The sequence below is a fragment of the Artemia franciscana genome, chromosome 17 (assembly GCF_032884065.1).
Source record: "Artemia franciscana chromosome 17, ASM3288406v1, whole genome shotgun sequence".
Classification (NCBI taxonomy): domain Eukaryota; kingdom Metazoa; phylum Arthropoda; class Branchiopoda; order Anostraca; family Artemiidae; genus Artemia; species Artemia franciscana.
Genome location: NC_088879.1, coordinates 6192528 through 6211293, shown reverse-complemented (window position 1 = coordinate 6211293; position 18766 = coordinate 6192528). Strand labels below are relative to the sequence as shown.

At 35.0% G+C, this 18766-nt stretch overlaps 1 protein-coding gene across 4 annotated transcripts in view; it reads left to right on the top strand.

Annotated features, from left to right (window-relative positions):
- LOC136037746 (talin-1-like) overlaps positions 1-18766 on the top strand; it is a 206399-nt gene that overhangs the window by 75743 nt on the left and 111890 nt on the right. For all 4 annotated transcript variants that reach the window (XM_065720530.1, XM_065720532.1, XM_065720531.1 and 1 more), the window contains exons 4-6: positions 7733-7862; positions 12367-12546; positions 16274-16544. In XM_065720530.1, the coding sequence (XP_065576602.1) occupies positions 7733-7862; positions 12367-12546; positions 16274-16544 (581 nt within the window). The remainder of the gene's footprint in view (positions 1-7732; positions 7863-12366; positions 12547-16273; positions 16545-18766) is intronic.

The window sequence follows — 18766 nt, the reverse complement described above, 5'->3', positions numbered from 1 at the left end:
TGAAAAACGGAGTATAATGTGAATAAAAGAAAAGAGGAAAAAGAAAATGACCTAAAAAACTAAACAACACTTCACCTTACTTAAAAACCATTAAAACATACAAAAGCAAAAGCAAAACATTCATTGTATCAAAATAGCGCTCCATGGGTGCCGACCAATACTACTATTATAAGCTTCTATGCTTTTTCTGATAGAAGCATTCGGGTCTGTAATGCCGCCTTTTAATGACCAAGGAGTTGCTTGACCATGGTGGAAGGGCAAGCAGGTATTCGGCATACCGGAAATAGATTCGCCGAATAAAAAAACGAAAAAAAAAACCGCCGAATTATGAAAAAACACAGGGGGAGGGAATTTTCCAACTCTGTCTATGTGCCTGCTTGTACCAATATCAACTTGCCAAATTGTGTTGAAGAAATTTTACTACATCGTTTCTAATCTTTTGAGGAGGGAGCAATGGCGCAAATTACAGAAAATGCTAGGGGGAGGCAAAATGTATTCTTCAAAATTTAGCGGGCAAGCTTTTGTAATTTTTTTAATAAAAAATGACAAAAAACGTTATTTCTCGAAATCTGGAGGGGAGAGGGCAAATGTTCTCTTCTTGTCTCTCCAAATTTGCACCACTGGGGGGGTGGAACTGTTGGCTCACTGTCTTCTCATCCTTCCCTGGGGGACACTTTCGAGGTTCTGCGATATTCAATGAAATCTAAGCATCTTTTGTTCCGTACTCTTTTATGTAAAAAAAGCATTGCCAGTACCTTTGCAATTAGCCCTTTTCAATTTCCCTGGCATCATCAGGACTTTGCAGAAATTTTGAGGGGTTGCCCACTTTCAAGCGTTGCGGAACTGTGCCAAGCATCGTGGGAACTGCCATGCGAGGTGGAAGTGAAGTGTGCTACGCATGGAGGAATTGTGCGGACCATGTGATCCTCCGAGAAGTACACAAGTTGGTGGAAAGCAGGTGGTCCGTCGAATAATTCATACTCTCTAAAATCTGGTTTCAAAATCGCAAAAGGCTGACTGTTTCCTCGCATTGTTTTTCTTCATCAGTCAGATACACCCCCCACCTTTGCGATCACCTGTTCCATCGTAATGATAAGTTGCCAATAGTTTAAAGAAACAAAAAATAGTTCAAGGAATAGGCTTAAGAAATTGTTTGTTTATTTTTGGGACTTGTTGAATGTGCATTTGCGTAATCGGAGTTGCAATTTATTTAGATTGGCTTGGCCCCGAGTCAACCTACTTGTCCAGATGAGAACTTGTTATTGCGTGAATTTTTGGTGACAACAAAATGTAGCCGCTCAGTCTAATTCGATCTATTATAAATCAAATCTGTACGTTCATAGTACACTCTCAATTAAATTAAAGAAAAGTATTGATGATAAGGTAAATGTAATTTACTGTCTAAAGAAAGAATTTCATTAACATTTCATTTCAGTTCCTGTTGTCTTCCAGCTAAAAGACTTTGCTTAGTGGGAGCTATAGTGAAAGGAAATCCTGGTGGGTTCCTTCCTTCCTCCTTTTATATCTTTGTATGGACTTTTATTTCTGGATGGCTAGTCGTATCTTAATAGAAATAATACTCATCAAAAATACAACTCCTGTAGTCTTCAAATGGAAGGCTTCACCGATAATCTTAATAAATTCCTGTTGTCTTCCAGCTCTAGAAGAAGAAGTGTAATTTTTATAAAATACTTTGCTTAGTGGGAGCTATAAGGAAAGGAAATCCTTGTGTGCTCTTCCCTTCCTTCTTTTACATCTTTGTATGGACTTTTATTTCTGAATGGCTGGTTGTATCTTAACATCAGTAATACACGCCAAAAATTTTTTTTTTGTCTTCAAAAGGCTTCAATGATAATTTTGATAAATTCCTGTAGTCTTCCAGTTGAAATACTACGTTTAGTGGCAGCTATTGTGGAATGAACTCCTGGAATATTCTCCCTTTCCTCTTCATACATCTTTTTATTGACTTTTATTTCTGGATAGCTGGTTATATATTGATGTCAATAATATACGGCGAAAATACAACTCCTGTGGTCTTCAAAAAGGAAGTCTTCTATGCAAATCTTATTGCACTCCTTTAGTCTTCCAATGGAAGCACCACGCTTAGTGGCAGCTACAATAAGCGGAATTCCTCAACTATTTTTCCCTTCCTCCTTGTGTAGCTTTGTATGGACTTTATTTTCTGGATGGTTTGGTTGTATCTTAACAGAAATAATTCTCAGCAAAAATAAAACTTATGTAGTCTTGAAATGGAAGGCTTCAATGATAATCTTAGTAAATTCCTGTTGTCCTCCAGTTGAAATACTACGTTTAGTAGCGGCTATCGTGAAAGGGACTGCTGAATCATTCTCCCCTTCCTCCCTGTGCATCTTTGTATGGACCTTTATTTCTAGATTAAACAAAAAAAAACAAGTTTTTTTAAATGAAAGTAAGGAGCGACATTAAAACTTAAAACGAACAGAAATTACTCCATATATGAAAGGGGCTTTTCTTCCTCAATGCCCCGCTCTTTACGCTAAAGTTTGACTCTTTCTCTTGACTCTACTTTTTAAAACAGTAAAAAACTTTAGCATAAAGAGTGGGGCATTGAGGAGGAAAAACCCCTTTCATATACGGAGTAATTTCTGTTCGTTTTAAGTTTTAATGTCGCTCCTTACTTTCATTTAAAAAGACTTGTTTTTTTTTGTTTAATTTGCTGGACGTTTTTGAATTAATATATGTTTTGATCTTGGCTCTACGCACATAAATAATTAAAATGATATTTGCATCTTAATTTTTTTGGCTAAATGGCTTTTTCATAGTTTTATTCGGAAGATTTTGAAAAAAAAGAGCGAGGGAGGAGGCCTAGTTGCCCTCCAAATTTTTGATTACTTAAAAAGGCATTAACTTTAAATTTTTTACGAATGCTTTATATAAGTAAAAAATATACGTAACTTACGAATTAACTTACGTAGCGAACTTCTGTATTCGTATGTTTTTATTGCGTATATGAGGGGGCTCGCCCCTCGTCGATACCTCGCTCTTTACACTAAAGCTTAAATTTTGTCCCAATTCCTTAAGAATGGCCCCTGAATCACAAAGGCCGTAGAATAAGTAGTTGTAATTACTAAAAATACTTTAGCGTAAAGAGCGAGGTGTTACGAGGAGGTAAACCCCTCATATGCGTTATAATGTCTGTTCGTTTTCAATTTTAATGCTGCTCGTCACTTTCAGTAGAAAAAACTTTTCATATTAATTTTTTTATTGTTTTTTTAAATAATGCTGGACAATCCTGCGCCCCCTCCATTGAAAGTCTCTTCCCCCATGAGAAGTTTCTCCATGGAAAGATCCTCCCACGTAACCCCTCCCCTCAACTCTCCCCCCAACCAAAAAAATCCCCCTGAAAACGTCTCTACACTTCCCAGTAACCATTACTATATGTAAACACAGGTCAAAGTTTGTAACTTGCAGCCCCTCCCAAGGGGACTGCGAAGGAATAAGTCGTCCCAAAAGACATAGTTATTAGGTTTTTCGACTATGATGAATAAAATGGCTATCTCAGAATTTTGATCCGGTGATTTTGGGAAATCATGAGCATGGGAGGGGGCCTAGGTGCCCTCCAATTTTTTCGGTCACTTAAAAAGGGCACTAGAACTTTTAATTTCCGTTAGAATGATTCCTTTCGCGACATTCTAGGACCACTGAGTCGATACGATCACCCCTGGGAAAAAAACAAACAAAAAAAAAAACAAATAAACACGCATCCGCGATTTGTCTTCTGGCAAAAAATGCGAAATTCCACATTTTTGTAGATAGGGGCTTGAAAATTCTACACTGGAGTTCTCTGATACGCTGAATCTGATGGTGTGATTTTCGTTAAGATCATATGACTTTTAAACTTTTAGGGGTGTATTTCCCCCTATTTTCTAAAATAAGGCAAATTTTCTCAGGAAGTCTTTTGATAGGTATAACTGATCCTGATGAAATTTATATATTTAAAATCAGCATTAAAATGCGATTCTTTTGATGTAGCTATTGGTATCAAAATTCTATTTTTTAGAGTTTCGGTTACTATTGAGCCGGGTCGCTCCTTACTACAGTTCGTTACCACGAACTGTTTGATAGCTGGTTGTATCTTGACATCCTTGATAAATTCCTTTAGTCTTGCAATGGAAATACTACGCCTAGTGGCAGCTACTGTGAACGGAAATGATACACTTCAAAATACAATTTCTGTATTCATCGAATTGAAGCCATCCATAATCTTATATGGAAGCCTTGATAAATTTCTTTAGCTTTCCTATAGAGATAATACGCTTAGTGGCAGTTATAACGGAAGGAAATCTTGAAGGATTTCCTCCTTCCTCCGTGTACAGCTTTATTGGGCTTTTATTTCTGGATAGTTGATTGTATCTCCCAACCTATGGCATTTCGATAGAAATAACATACAGCAAAAATACAGTTCTTGTAGTCTTCTGGAAGTCTCCCAGTCCTCTATGGATGTCTTAATAAATTCCTGTAGTCTTCCATTTGAAATAACATACTTAGCGGCAATTATAATCCCTGAAGTATTCCCCCCTTTTTTATAGCATGTATGAACTTTTCTAGATGGCTGGTTGTATGTCAAAATTTTTGTTTATTTACGTTTAAACTTTAAAAGGGCTTTGGCTAACATCAAAATTAGCTTCGGAATGAATTTAAAAGAAAATACAGTCATAGGTTTCTCGTCAAAAATAATAAAATACTAGAAGCCAAAAAAAAGTAATAATCCAGAAAGGCAAGGCATTGCCTCCTTTATTTGTAACACTACAACCATGCGCTTACATGAGGCCACAATTTTGCGTGATTCTAGCATGAAGGAAAAACAACCAAAAAAATTTTCAGGTTAGCTAAAAGAACTTACATACGGAAATTTTTCCACGATTATCCTGTAGGCCAGATATAAGCCAATACATTATGTCATAGCGTACCTCAATTGAACTTAATTGATTGTTTCTAGTATCTGAATGCAGAACATCTGGTAGTTAATGTCGAGTCATATTTCTTCTTGAGTTAAACTACTGAACACCGTACTTCGGGCACAGGGTGATTTTACCCTAGAATTTCAGTGATTATTTGTGTTGTAGTTGTAGTTATATGTGTTGTTATATGTTGTAGTTGTGTTGTAGTTATGTGTGTTGTAGTATTCAACGCAGATGTGGAAAGTGTAGTTGCAGGTAGACACGTACCTTGGGCATTTTTTTTGTCTTGTCCCTCTGAATTCTTGCTTTTTCTAGCAATGTCTTATTGCTTCAACATAGTTCGATTTATTTTTGTTATTTAACATTTTTTTGCAGAAGTCAAAACTAAAATTGAAAGGTCAATCCATGTATGGTCAGAGATATGGCACCGGTTGCTTCAGTATTTAAAAAAAATATTGTGTTGGCTTTATTTTGTGCACAACTGCGAACCTAATCGTCTTGGGTTTGTCCGCTATATCAAGCCATTGTTTATTAAAAATATTTAATACTTTTGGTTGCAAACGGGTCTTAACTGTTATTTTAGAAGGGCCTTACATTGTCATAACAGACAATAAGTGATTCAGCAGTATACACATAGCTTGTAATACCTGAATTGAGTTAACTTTCTGGAGTTGGTTCACTTATAATGGGGAACCATTTTTCAACCATCTTTGTGCAGCCATCAACCATTTTCGTGCAGCCAGCTCAAAATCGTGGAAAACAGATGGGTTGACGTGACGTGGGTTGACGTGACGTGACGTCAACCGTTTGGTTGATGTGGGACAGTCGATTTCTAGGCTGCTTTCACAAGCATTAAAGCGGGATTTTAACAAACAGTAACTTTTGTGCTTACTCGAAATCGTGGAAAGTGGGCACGTAATGCCGTTTAATTGACCTCGGCCCTTCGATCCCAACACTGCTTTCCTAAACGTTAAAGGGGAATTTTAACCGACCATAACTTTTATGCTAACTCGAAATCGTGAAAAGTGGGTACATAATGCAGTTTAATTGACCTCGGCGTTCGATCCCAACACTGATTTCCTAAGCGTTATCCCTACACAAGGGTTGCCTCCTGTAGGACAAGGGTGCTATTTTAGCACTATTTCATTGTGTGTAGCGCTATAGCACGTGCTCAGGGTTGCCACTGGTAACACGAAAATGCTATTTTAGCACTATTACAGTCAATGTTTTGACTAGCATCAAAAATCGCTGTGTAGCACGCAAGTTTGGGCAATTGTAGCACTTCAGGAACTGACCTTGGTGGCGATCGTACCCTACACTGCTATCCAAAGCTTTAAAGGTGGATTTTAATAAACAATAACTTTTGTGCTTACTCAAAATCATGGAAAGTGGGTACAAAATGCAGTTTGATTGACACTTAGTCAGTCGATCTGTGACTGCTTTCCTAAACATAAATGGGAGGGGGGGGGGGTTAACAAACCGCAACCTTTGACAGTAACAATTCTCATGAAGCCATCCACCATTCACACTTAGATAAATCCTAGTTACTGGCTACTTTCAGATTGTTCATCAGAGGGATGTTACTTTTCTGTCCAGAAAATAGTCGAGTCAGGCACTTACGCTGGAGGGCCTATTCCCTGTCCCCCTGAAATGTCAGATTTGTTATATTTCGCTCGCGTATCTGAAGTCTTTTGACCAAATTTACTCCCCCGCAGGAAAACGGTCTACTTGGACAAATACTCAAGGGGGAGGTTTGCCAAGGTTGAGTGACCCAGTGGACAAGCTTTGTAAATAATCCTATGAAATTTAACAAACATTTATAAACATTTCTCTTCGATTAGCGCAAATCACACAATCTTGTTTCTCCTTCGAAACCTTTTCCCTGTCGGAAATTTTGTTTTTCTTATTTCTGTTTGTCTTAACTATTTTTAGCTCTTGGCAGACGGAACACTTTCTACTGAGCGATTTGAATGATTTACCACTGGAGATAATATTATTTATTTAATTTTAAATTAGACAACTAATTGGTAGGTATCTCTTTAATATTATGAGGTTATTTGATTTTAATTAGTTTTTTAAACGTGAGTATTTTTAATGGACATGTGCTGCTTTTCGGTGATTAGTCACGTCTGCGTACTGGAGTATTCTTTAGGTTCGTTATTGTTGAATCTTGTTGACTTATTTGAATTTTGTTTAACATCGAAGTAGAATTTATTGTTTGAATTCCATTTTTTGATATTACTGACTTATGTTGATTTTTTTTTTGTAGTTTCCCTCCTAAGTTTCAGCTTTTGATTACTTTTCAGCGTTTCGCTGCTTCTTAAGCTTATTCTAATACTGCTCCCCCCCCCCTTTAGCGTTTTTCTGCTTCTTAATTGAAAGTAATACTATATTCTCCCCCCCTGAAACTCCCTTGCTGACTAAAGTATTTGACAAAGAAAGTTTCCTTTTGACCCAAGACAGTACTGTGCATAGGTATAGGCTACTTTTACTGCCTATAGTAAGTGTACAGAAGGGGTTGGCCTCAGCGAAATGTGGGAAGCACGGCGTTTATTCATATAAAAATCACTGTAAGCGCATTCATTTTTGCCTTTGAAAACACTTACTTCCAAGAGATAATTTTGGGAATTTTTTGAATTTTTAATTAAAACTGACTACTTAAATTATACGATTCATATCGATGATTATGTAATGAGCTATCTAGTTTGTAGCCCCCTTTATAAAAGAAATATACATAAACAAAAGTTAGAATGGTTTAGCCTTTCCAATACATACTAAAACTTTATTTCTAGGATCATATCGAATATCGACGAAAGCTAAGAACGCTGAAAGTGCGGATGTTAGATGGCACTGTTAAAACGATTATGATTGATGATGCTCAAACTGTGGCCAATCTCATGGTTGTGATATGCACAAAAATTGGTGAGTTTTGTTAGATACTTATTTAATTTTCTCTATTTAGGTAAAAAAGGGGAAGTCTTAAGGAAGACCAAATCCATGTTTATAGGTGACGCTATGGCTTTAGGTTATGTTGAAAGAGAGGTAGGTGTCTTCTCAGAATAAAATATTACAAGAAAGGATGGTTAGTATGGGGGAGGGGCAGAAATTGATTACAGGATTTGCCGAGTTGAATACCTGATGCTTGAATTATTTTTTAGTGATTTACAACCAGATATTTTGCATATAGCACTTTAATGTTTCAAGCTCTGTGGATACGCACCGTAAAAGGCAAAGCCCATATATAATATTTTTACACGCGGTCACATAATTACACACGATTTTATTTGATTATAAAAAAAACTTTTCAAGTCTTATTTCGCTACAGATTAAAGAGAGTAAAATAAAAATTTTAAAAAAAACCTTTGTCTTCAACTAGAAGTATTCCCTTTTTGTCTTCCCCTTTGCGCTTAAATAGAAACCCTTTTTTTTATTTGTGTTACTTTGAATGGTTGAAATTGATTAAGAATAGGAATAAAAGGGGGGTAGGCCTAACTCATGCCACAAAAATTCGTTCTTGAATAGTTGCAATATTTTTCTTGGTTTGAACGTTTTCGAATGTTTAATATAGCCCAAGAGTTTTATTATTGTTTTAGAAAGTGATATTTTTTTTATACTTTTCTTGGATTTGGAGGTTTGCGGTAGATTCGTGATTCGGTCAACATGTGACCAGTGACCAGTGTGACCATGTGACATGTGACCAGTGAGTTTCTCGGTGATTCGGAAAAGCCTTTGTTTAGCCATTTTTACATAAAGGAGCTCGTCAGGGGGAGGCTTGGCGATGGAGTAGTGATGGCAGTGACCTACGGTAAGGCTAGTGTTGTCACATTAAGACCCGTGGCTCATACTATACTGCGAACATTTTACCCACAACGAAATGATAGCGACGAAAACCAGAAAAAAATGAACATTATTAGTACGATTGCTGAGTTGTTGAAGAATGTTGAAGATGTTGAAAAGTGATACATAAAATGTATCACTCAAGATGTGACTGAGTATGTTAAGACGGATGACTTGAAAAATCTCGAAGACAACTTGAACTACCTGCCACAGATTCTGAAGTTCTTCCTTGAGAACTTGTTCGTGGGCAAAGATGCTAAACTGAAAATAGTTGCCATTGGACAAAGCATCATGCAAGCCACTCGACTTAAGGCCATTAAATCTTCTCCTCAAGTAGGACTCGCAGTGAAGATTCATCATCAGCAAGGAGGCCCCGGTCTAGTTGATACTTTCAGCGCTATGGGCTTCTGTTCATCTTACTATGAGACCAGTTTATTTGAGCGAAATGCTTCAGTGTCTGCAAATATCGAAGTACAGGTGTTTCAAGGCAAGTTCTGTATGCATCACGTTGTTGATAATGCGAATTACAACATAAGAACGACCGATGGACACAACACGATCCTCATGAACACGATCCACGATTGTGGGGAAAGGAGAATTACGACCTGTGCAGATAAATCACCGGCACCGCCTTCCCTTCTCTCAATGTTTCACTGTAATTGCAAGAGCCATTGTTTGAAGCTGCGAGGCATAAAACATGGCTTAAAATTTACCTGGACTTGTGGCAATTGCAAAGGAACAAGCTATTCTAACTGCGAAACAGTTCGTGCCGGAAACCTTGAAGACGATGGTAGCGAAGAAGAAGACCAGATTTTTGAATAGCTTTGCCAAGCTTTAAGCCCCAAACAATTCTTTTGGCTTTAAACATTTATTTTCATGTTCATCAGCAAAAAAAGATATTATTAGTATATCTAATCACATTTGCTGGTATTTACTCAATCAGCAGTTTTTGCCTCAACCTCAAAAAATTCAAATTTTTGAGAGCTAGAGTGTTAAACTTTTCGGGTTCACAATCAGCACATATTTTTTGGTCAGGTAGTGAAAGAATCATTTGTATAGCAATTTGTTTGAGGTTGACCCTTTTTTTCACGATTTTCCTTGAACCACTCCCCCAACCTCACTCTCTCAAAGCCTATAAGTCCCAAACAATTCTTTTAACTTTAAACATTTAGTTTCATATTTATCAGCAAAAAAAGAGAGTAGAAATGACATATCTAATCATATTTGCTGGCCTTTATATATCAAAACTTTTTGCCTCAACATCAAATTCAGCCTAAAAAAACCCAAATTTGTGAAGGAGCTAGAGTGGCAAACTTTTTGGATTCGGAGTCAGTACATATTTTTGGGTCGGTTAGTTAAAGAACTGTTTGTATTGCAATTTGTTGGAGGTTGACCCTTTTTTTCACAATTTACCTAGAACCACTCCCCCAACCTCACTCTCTCGAAGCTGTAAGTCCCAAACAATTCTTTTGACTTTAAACATTTAGTTTCATATTTATCAGCAAAAAAGAGAGTAGAAATGACATATCTAATCATATTTGCTGGTATTTAATCAATCAAAATTTTTTGCCTCAACATCAAATTCAGCCTAAAAAAACAACAAAATTTGTGAAGGAGCTAGAGTGGCAAACTTTTTGGATTCGGAATCAATACGTATTTTTGGATCGATTAGTTAAAGAACTGTTTGTATTGCAATTTGTTAAAGGTTGACCCCTTTTTTTCACAATTTTTCTAGACTGTAAATGAACTGACCTTCAGAGAGAAGAACATGGGGGCTCCATAAGCTATCTTTTTCCATTGTTTATATGCTGTACTTTCTGTGGCTAATAATAGCAGTCTTGCGCCAAAATTATTATTTATAATTTAATTAGGAACATTTTTAAATTACTTCATAGAAGCTCATATGCAAGGGGGGGGAGGGTGTATTTTAGGGAAAATACATAATTAGGTGAAATATAAGTAAAATCGGAAAACTGTAAGAACCATTAAAAAATTAAATATTTAGCTGGGGAGGGGGTAAAGCACCCCTCCGTGTGTACTTGGAGAAATTTTTTCTGTCTTACGTGGAAAACATTATTTCTCCATAGCTTCAGTGGAATATTTACTCTTTTATGGACATGGGCGCCTGTTGGGGGGCAGGGGGCACGGCCCACTGGAAATTTGGGACTATAAAGTAATTATAAGGCAACCAAAGGAAAGAGAGCAGAAAAATCATAGAGGGGAAATATCATAGAAAAAATATGTTGCCCCATTGATTAAATAAATTGATCTTTTTGCCAGGAATCTTTGTCGCTTAAAATTTACTGGTATTTTGTTTCATTTTGCATGCAATTTAATTGCTCTTTTTAATTGAGAGTTTTTCCTAAAAGTATTTAAAAATAAACTTATTCCTACTGAAAAAAAAATCCTGAAATATATTTCCTGTCACAACCACTACTGCGATTTTGGCGTCTGCCTCCCGTGGATATTTTCCTGCCGGCGCCCTTGTTTATGGGTATCCAATTACCCATTATTTTTTTATCGCCCCAACCAAAAATATATAAGTAAGATTAAAGTTTCAGTTTTCTGAAAAAAAGATATGCACGAAAGATTAGTTTGGCATTCAAATCACTTTTATTACTTTATAAAATAACATAATAATATTTATTTTTTGAACATTGAAAGATGAAACTTAAACTTAAAAAAAAAAAAATTAACCGTCGGATGTTGTTACGCGAAAAGTATTTGAAAGATTAATATGGCCTTGGTGGGGGGTGGGCGGTATTTTTTACACCTAAATACCTTCATAGGGGTGTACCCAACTACTTTTTAATTTTTTGGGCGATCGGATGGAAAGTGTAGTAATGCACACATTACACACTAACCTGCGTTGCCGACCGACACACTGACTCTTCTTTCAAGTGACCTGTTCAAGTGTTACTCCCCCAACACAAGAAGTATAAATTAAATTAAAATCGTTGGCAAAAAAAGACGAAAAACGAAATGTAAAAAATATACATAAGTTAAATGGAAATTAAAAAGTATAACTTAAAAATACGGTAAAACGTAAATAAAATTAAAAATGTTAAGCAGCATGAAAGCTCAGTTCTGTGCTTAAATCTCTTTTATTACCTTATAAAAATAGTAAATAATATATATTTTTTTTGTTCCTTTAATCGCATATTAACTTTTTCTGACTATCTTTGCTTACTTTTCGATTTAGTTGAATATTCTTCTTTTCAATAACTCGTCCAAAATAGTGTTTAAACAATCTCTCCCCCCCCCAAAAAAAAGGAATATGGACCAGTTATCTGTCAGGTTTAATCTTTATATCTTTTGAAATCCGTTTAAGTTTGTTTTTGCATTGAAATTAATCGAAATAATAGTTAGCATTTTTGAGTCGGTTTCAAATGTTGATTTTTTCTCACTTGACATTTTTTTCTTTAAAAAGGAAATTAAAAAAATTAAAAAAAAAATTAATTTTTTTTCTTTTTTTTTCTTCCCACTTTAGGCCTATTGTTATTTGGTCGTTAATATAAATTTTTCTCATTCTAATTAAATTAATGAGGCAACTCAATTAAGATGAATTTCAGAAATGACATTTTTTCAGGCATTACAAATCATGATGAATACGGACTGGTTCATGAAAACCAAGATGAAGAAATTGAGAATAAGCCAAATTATAGCACGCTCACACTTACCCGTAGGAAGAATAAAGATGATTCATCTAGACCAGAAAAAGATCAGAAAATGGAAATGCTCAGAAAGAAGTTAAAAACTGATGATGAGCGTAAGTATATGATCCCGTCCACTCAAATCGAGGGTGTAAAATACTTCGAGGGTATGAACCCCCTCCCCCCAAAAAAAAACTTTTAAGGGGTTTGCAATACGAGGGAATAAATAAAGAAGGAAAGAAATATTTGTTTGTTATTTTTTCTCTTTTTGTGTTGATATAAACAGTGGTCAAACCTAGTGAGCCAGACTGTTTTGAAATGCTTGACGTTGGGGCGTCAATTCATTGTAATGTGTGGGAGGGGGATATAAGTAAATTTTTCAAAATCCAGCGGGCACAAATTTTATTGAATTTTCACCTTTTTTTTAAATATGCATAACTAAAAAACCATTTGCAATAAAAATTCTAAAAATAGGGAATTTTTCAAAACCCAGAGAGGAAAGTAGGTCAATTTTTTTGGAAGGGGGAAAGGCTAACCACCCAAATCTGTCCGAAATCAAAATAAATTAGAGGGGGGATTTCAACTTCAGCCACTCAATTTAAGGGGTTAAATCGCTTGGAGCATAATAAAGGGGTAAATATAAGAAAAAAGTCTGCAATGGTTATGAAGCGATACCATGCAATGAAGTTTAATACAATGCAATGCAATTGTAAAATGTTCTGGACAAGAAGATTGTCCTTTTTGGCCAACCGTCTGGGGCTACACGGAAAGCAGGTCGTCCTTGTCTGGGTTGGGAGGATGTCATAAATAAGGATTTAAAGGAAATGGGAACTTCCTGGGAGGGTGTAAAGAGGGAGGCTTTAAATAGATTAGGTTGGAGGAGGAGCGTGCGTAGCTGTGTTGGCCTCAGGCGGCTTGGTGCTGCAGTGAGTTATTAGTAGTAGTAGTAGTAATGCAATTGTAAAAGCAAGTGATGTGATGTAAATGAAGGGAGCAACTAAACTAAAAGTACTCCTGGGAATTCAATAAGTAAAATTTTGTTAATCGAATGAGTAAGAATTTCGTTAGTGTTTTATTTTTATGTTTTCTTTTCTATTTTAACCCCTCCACTGAAATGGTGGGGGTAAAGCAAATAAATATGGCAGGCCTTGAAACATACGTATCGTCGATTTCTGGTCAATGGAACAGATCGGAGGGTTGGGACTGAGGGATTTTTCGCCCTGTCTAGATTTTGAAAAGTATTTTTCGGGGTTATTTTCATTGAAAAAGGGCCCTTTTTTGGTATTGTCATTGAAAATGTTGAAAACAACAAATTCCCCGCTTAGATATTGAAGAATAGGTTTCGCCTCCCCCCTCATCCCCTGCCCACCCCACCTACATTTTGATGAATTGACACCACTATTTTTGGTTTAATCGGTTTCTTAGTTAAACATTTTTGAAACAATTTTTGTCTCTTCTTTTCATTTCCGTTTTATAATTCGAGGCTTGTAATAGATGGCCATCAGTTATTGATGGCCATCAGTGTTGGTGAAATTGGTGAAGTGTTGGTGAAATAGTCAGTTATTGATGGCCATCAATAGGCCATCAAATATTGTTTAGATGGCCATCAGTGTTGGTGAAATTGGCCTTTGGCTTCGAGTAATTGTATTACAGTAATTATTTGTACTTGGAAAAAGGATTGAATGAGGAATATGATGGTATATTTTATTTCCCTTATTTGATTCAGATGGGTTTGTTCTAATCCAAATGTATTTATTATTTTTTTTTTATTTTAATTAATTACTATAAAAATATTCAGCAACAAAAATACCATCAACTGCAAGAAAGCTCTGGAGGGTTTGTGATAACAGCCGATTAAAGAAAAGTTACTAAATAATAAATCAACTTAACGTTAACAACAACTTAAATTCATTTCAACAATAATTAATAATAAAAAAAAGCTCCAACAAAAATGTTTTTACTTTGTTTGCACTTGTATTGATAAAGGGAGCTGCTCTTTTTCTTTTCGATTTATATTTTACAAAATCATATTTCTCTTTGTCTGTTTACTATTAGCTTATTTTCTTGTTTCCTTTTTCTTTTTTCGTTTTGATCTCCATCTTTGTCCCTACCCATAGGAACAATAAGGATGACTCATCTACAGGGGCGCTACTTAAGTTTTGAGTTTAGGGGGATATTAAGAATGTGCCGACAAAGTTGTCCAATGTGCCGACAAATGCTGACACATAAGCTAAATTAAACTACAAACATAAGCTAAATTCCAACTTCTAAAGTTCTAAATTCCTTGGAACTTTTGGAAGGGGGGAAGACCATCCTCCCCTGCTCATCTAGACCAGAAAAGATCAGAAAATGGAAATGCTTAAAAAGAAAATAATAATTGATAATGAAAGTATGTATATGATCACACTCTCTCAATCAAGGGGATAATCACACTTTCTCAATCAAAGGGGGTAAAATACCATCCTGTTTTTATTTCATTTGTAAATTATTTGAAAAAATTTGAATTCTTAAAATTATTCTACAGAGGATTACTATCCGCTATGAAAAAAAGAAAACAGAATAGTAAATCTGCCTTACTATGAATCTCATTCCTTTCTCTTTTCTTTCTTCTCTAAAGATTCTTCCCTATCTCTCTTTTTTACTTTCTCTTATCTTTCTCTCCTTTTTCTTTATCTCTTTTCATTTCCTTAAAGATTGTCTTCCTTTTTTCAAATGTGTTATTGAATTAAACATTTGTTTGGTTAATTGTGCTGTTATATTGTTTTCTTTGTTTTTTTTTTCTTTTGTTGCTTTTGACTTCCTTCTTTACCCTTGCCTATAAAAAGAATAAGGATGAAACCCCTTCCCCCGTCGGAAACAATGAACCGTGAATTCTAATTAATGTTTATTGTTGGTTTAATAAACTGCTAGACTTTTCATAAATTAAAGGAGCAACGCATTGATCAAAACGAAACACTTCGAAACGAAGCAGATTATCAAATTTTGCGAAAATTATTAACTATTCATTTGCTGTTAATTAATTCAATTATTAATAGCGAACTATTGTACCAATTATTAATAGCAATTTAATTAATTATTAACTATTCATTTTCTATTAATTAATCGGATTATTAATATCAAATTATTAAAGCAATTATTAATAGCAGTTTAATTATTAATTAAACTATTAACTAGTCATTTGTTATTAATTAATTTAATTATTAGTAGAAAATTATTATAAAAATTATTAATAGCAGTTTAAATATTAATTAATTATTGAGTGTTAATTTGTTGTTAATTTACTTAATTATTAATAAAACATTATTAAAACAATTATTAATAGCAGTTTGTTTTAAAAATAATTTAATAATAACTTAATTATTGAAAACAAATTATTAAAGTAATTATTAATGGTAATTTAGTCAATAATTTAGCTATTAACTAGGCATTTGCTATTAATTAACTTAATTATTAATGGAAAGTTATTATAATTTTTTTTAATAGCAATGTAATTATTAACTGATTATTAACCATTTATTTGCTATTGATCAATTTATAGCAAATAAATTAAAGCAATTATTAATAGTAATTTAATTATTAATTTAATTATTAACTAGTCATTTGCTATTAATTGATTTAATTATTAATGACAAATTATTATAACAATTATTAATTTCAATGTAATTATTAATTAATTATTAACAATTTTGCTATTAATTAATTGAATTACTAATAGAAAGCAATTATTAATAGTAATTTATTTATTAATGTTAATTAATTAATTTATTAATTAATATTAATAAATAAATTTGCTTTCATTGCAAATTGGCATTTAAGATTGCTTAACTTTTCATTTGCTTTCAGTAAACTGGCTGGACATGTCCAAAACTCTGAGGGAACAGGGCATTGATGAAAATGAAACAGTACTTCTACGAAGAAAATATTTCTTCAGTGATGGAAACATTGACTCTCGGGATCCTGTTCAGTTGAACCTGCTCTATGTTCAAGCGCGGGATGCCATCATTGAAGGAACCCATCCAATTGCGCAGGACCAAGCTTGCGAATTTGCTGGTATTCAGTGTCAGATTCAGTTTGGAAATCATGATGAAACTAAACATAAAGCTGGCCTGCTTGAGTAAGTTTTTTTAATTTTTAGATCAAAGTACCGAATAATTTTTTGTATTTGATGACAGAACCTGAAAATTCATGGTGAAACCAGGCCTGCTGCAGTGTGTTTTATGCTTTTTTTTAGATTTTAAAGTCAAAGCTTTCATTATACTCTTTTTTTATGATAAATTTAAGCATATATAAAAAATCAACGTAAAATCTACGTGGTTAGCTATTAAAAAAAAAATGGTTTTGCACTGAAATTGTGTATTTTTATTATTTTTTTATGGCTTTATTGTTTTATTTTTTATTGATTTTTTTTTATTTCATTTTTTTTATTGTTTTATTTTTTTTATTTTTATTTTAGTTTTGCACCATAATTACGCTGTTTTTTTTTTCAAATAATTTTTTTTCTTTGTTCGGAAGGAATTGAACCACAATCACCATTAAACTAAACATAAAGTCGGTTTGTTGGCCTCCAGCAGCTTGATGTTGCTGTTAAGTTTCAGTTGTTATATTAAAAATGGCCCATTTTACCAATCTTGTTGCACAAGGAGGCGTGTTTACCCATCAACCACCATCAATAGTCCAGTTAACATGCCTACTAAGATGAAATCGCCGTACACCAGAAAAAAAAGAAGTTCATTGCATACCTCGAACTGAAGTATTCGAAAGCACCAAGAACTATTCCGGCTTCTAGTGCGGAGATAACTGGTTTCAAAAAAAAAAAGAAAAAAAAAGAAAGAAAAATGATTCATATTAGGCTAAGCCTGTCCGGGCACCTGACGGAAGAAGCTCTGGCATCGCTAAGCCTATTTATTAATAAGGCACTTGACCTGGGGCTTGTGCCTGCCACTACTTTACTTGACCTTAAAAAGTATTCTACATGATGGACCATGGGATCTTATTTGGTAAACTAGAGTACATTGCGGCTAGAGAAGAGCACTGCAATGGTTCCGTCTTACCTCAATCATCGATGTGATTACATAGGAGAAGATCTGCTGATTGACGTTATTGTCAACTTTGGTGTACCACGAGGCTCAGTCCGTGGTTTACTGTTATTCCTGGTTCACGGGAATGACCTAAGTTGTGTTCTGAATTCTCAGTCCAGCTCTTCACGGTGCTGCAATTTATGCAGTGATCTAGAAACTTCGAGAAATGAGTGCAAATTTAATCAACTTGTGGCTTTTACGGATTGTACTACAATAGCCTTCTGTGACTTGGGCATGTCAGCACTCCAGAGTAAACTTGAGGTCATCTTAGAAGAAACTTACGGCTGGATGGATGTCAATCGATTTGTAATATATGTTGACAAATAGTATATTTCCTTCTTCTCGAGGACTGGAACTTTTCATCCAGAACTATCAGGACTAACGGCTTCTCGAGGAACGGTCAAGCCACCAGAAACGGGTTATGCGTGTACCTAGGTATACTCCTTGACGAAAACGTTTCCTACCTACATCACATCCATGCTGTTGAGCTGAAGCTTTCCCGTAATCTCGGCATTGTCAGGAAACCGAATCATACATTCCCTCAAAACTCTTCGTCTACTTTACAGTGATCTTGTCAAAATTCGTCTATAATATTGTCCATCAATATGGCTGTTAAAATTCACATCCCACCTGAAAATGCTTGATTTAATCTGCAAACATGCATTGAAATTAAACTGGAAATGTGGACGAGTTTCTTTCACTTGCATCGCTTTATCATATTCATTTCATCGTTATATCCTTATTTCATGAGGGTTCGAATCCAATTCGCTCGTCCTAGGGAGTCATGGTGTAAGCCATGCTTTCGACTCTATGATTCACGCACAAATTCTCCTTGAGCTATATAAACGGGGAGTTGACACGTCTGCCATTCGTGCTTTGTGTGATATGTATAACCATCTTGCTGTTGTAATCAGGCTACCTGATGGGACCATAACACGTTTCGTTATTCCAGTCCGTCGAGGCGTCAGAAATCATATCGTCATTTCATTGTCATATCATTCATTATCATATCATTTCATCGCTTTATCGTCCACAGTTTATAGAATGTCGAGAATGTCGACAACCTTTTAGAGGATGTCGAGGGGAGTGTTGGACTAAATCAAAATTTGTTACCTGTAGGCCTATATGGACTGTCAAAAGAACGTAACTCAGGAATGACTAAGTGAATTAATTTGGAACTTCCAGGAAATAATAATGGGGATGACCAATTGGCCATAAATGCAATATTTGCACACTACTACTACCTCTGCTAATACGA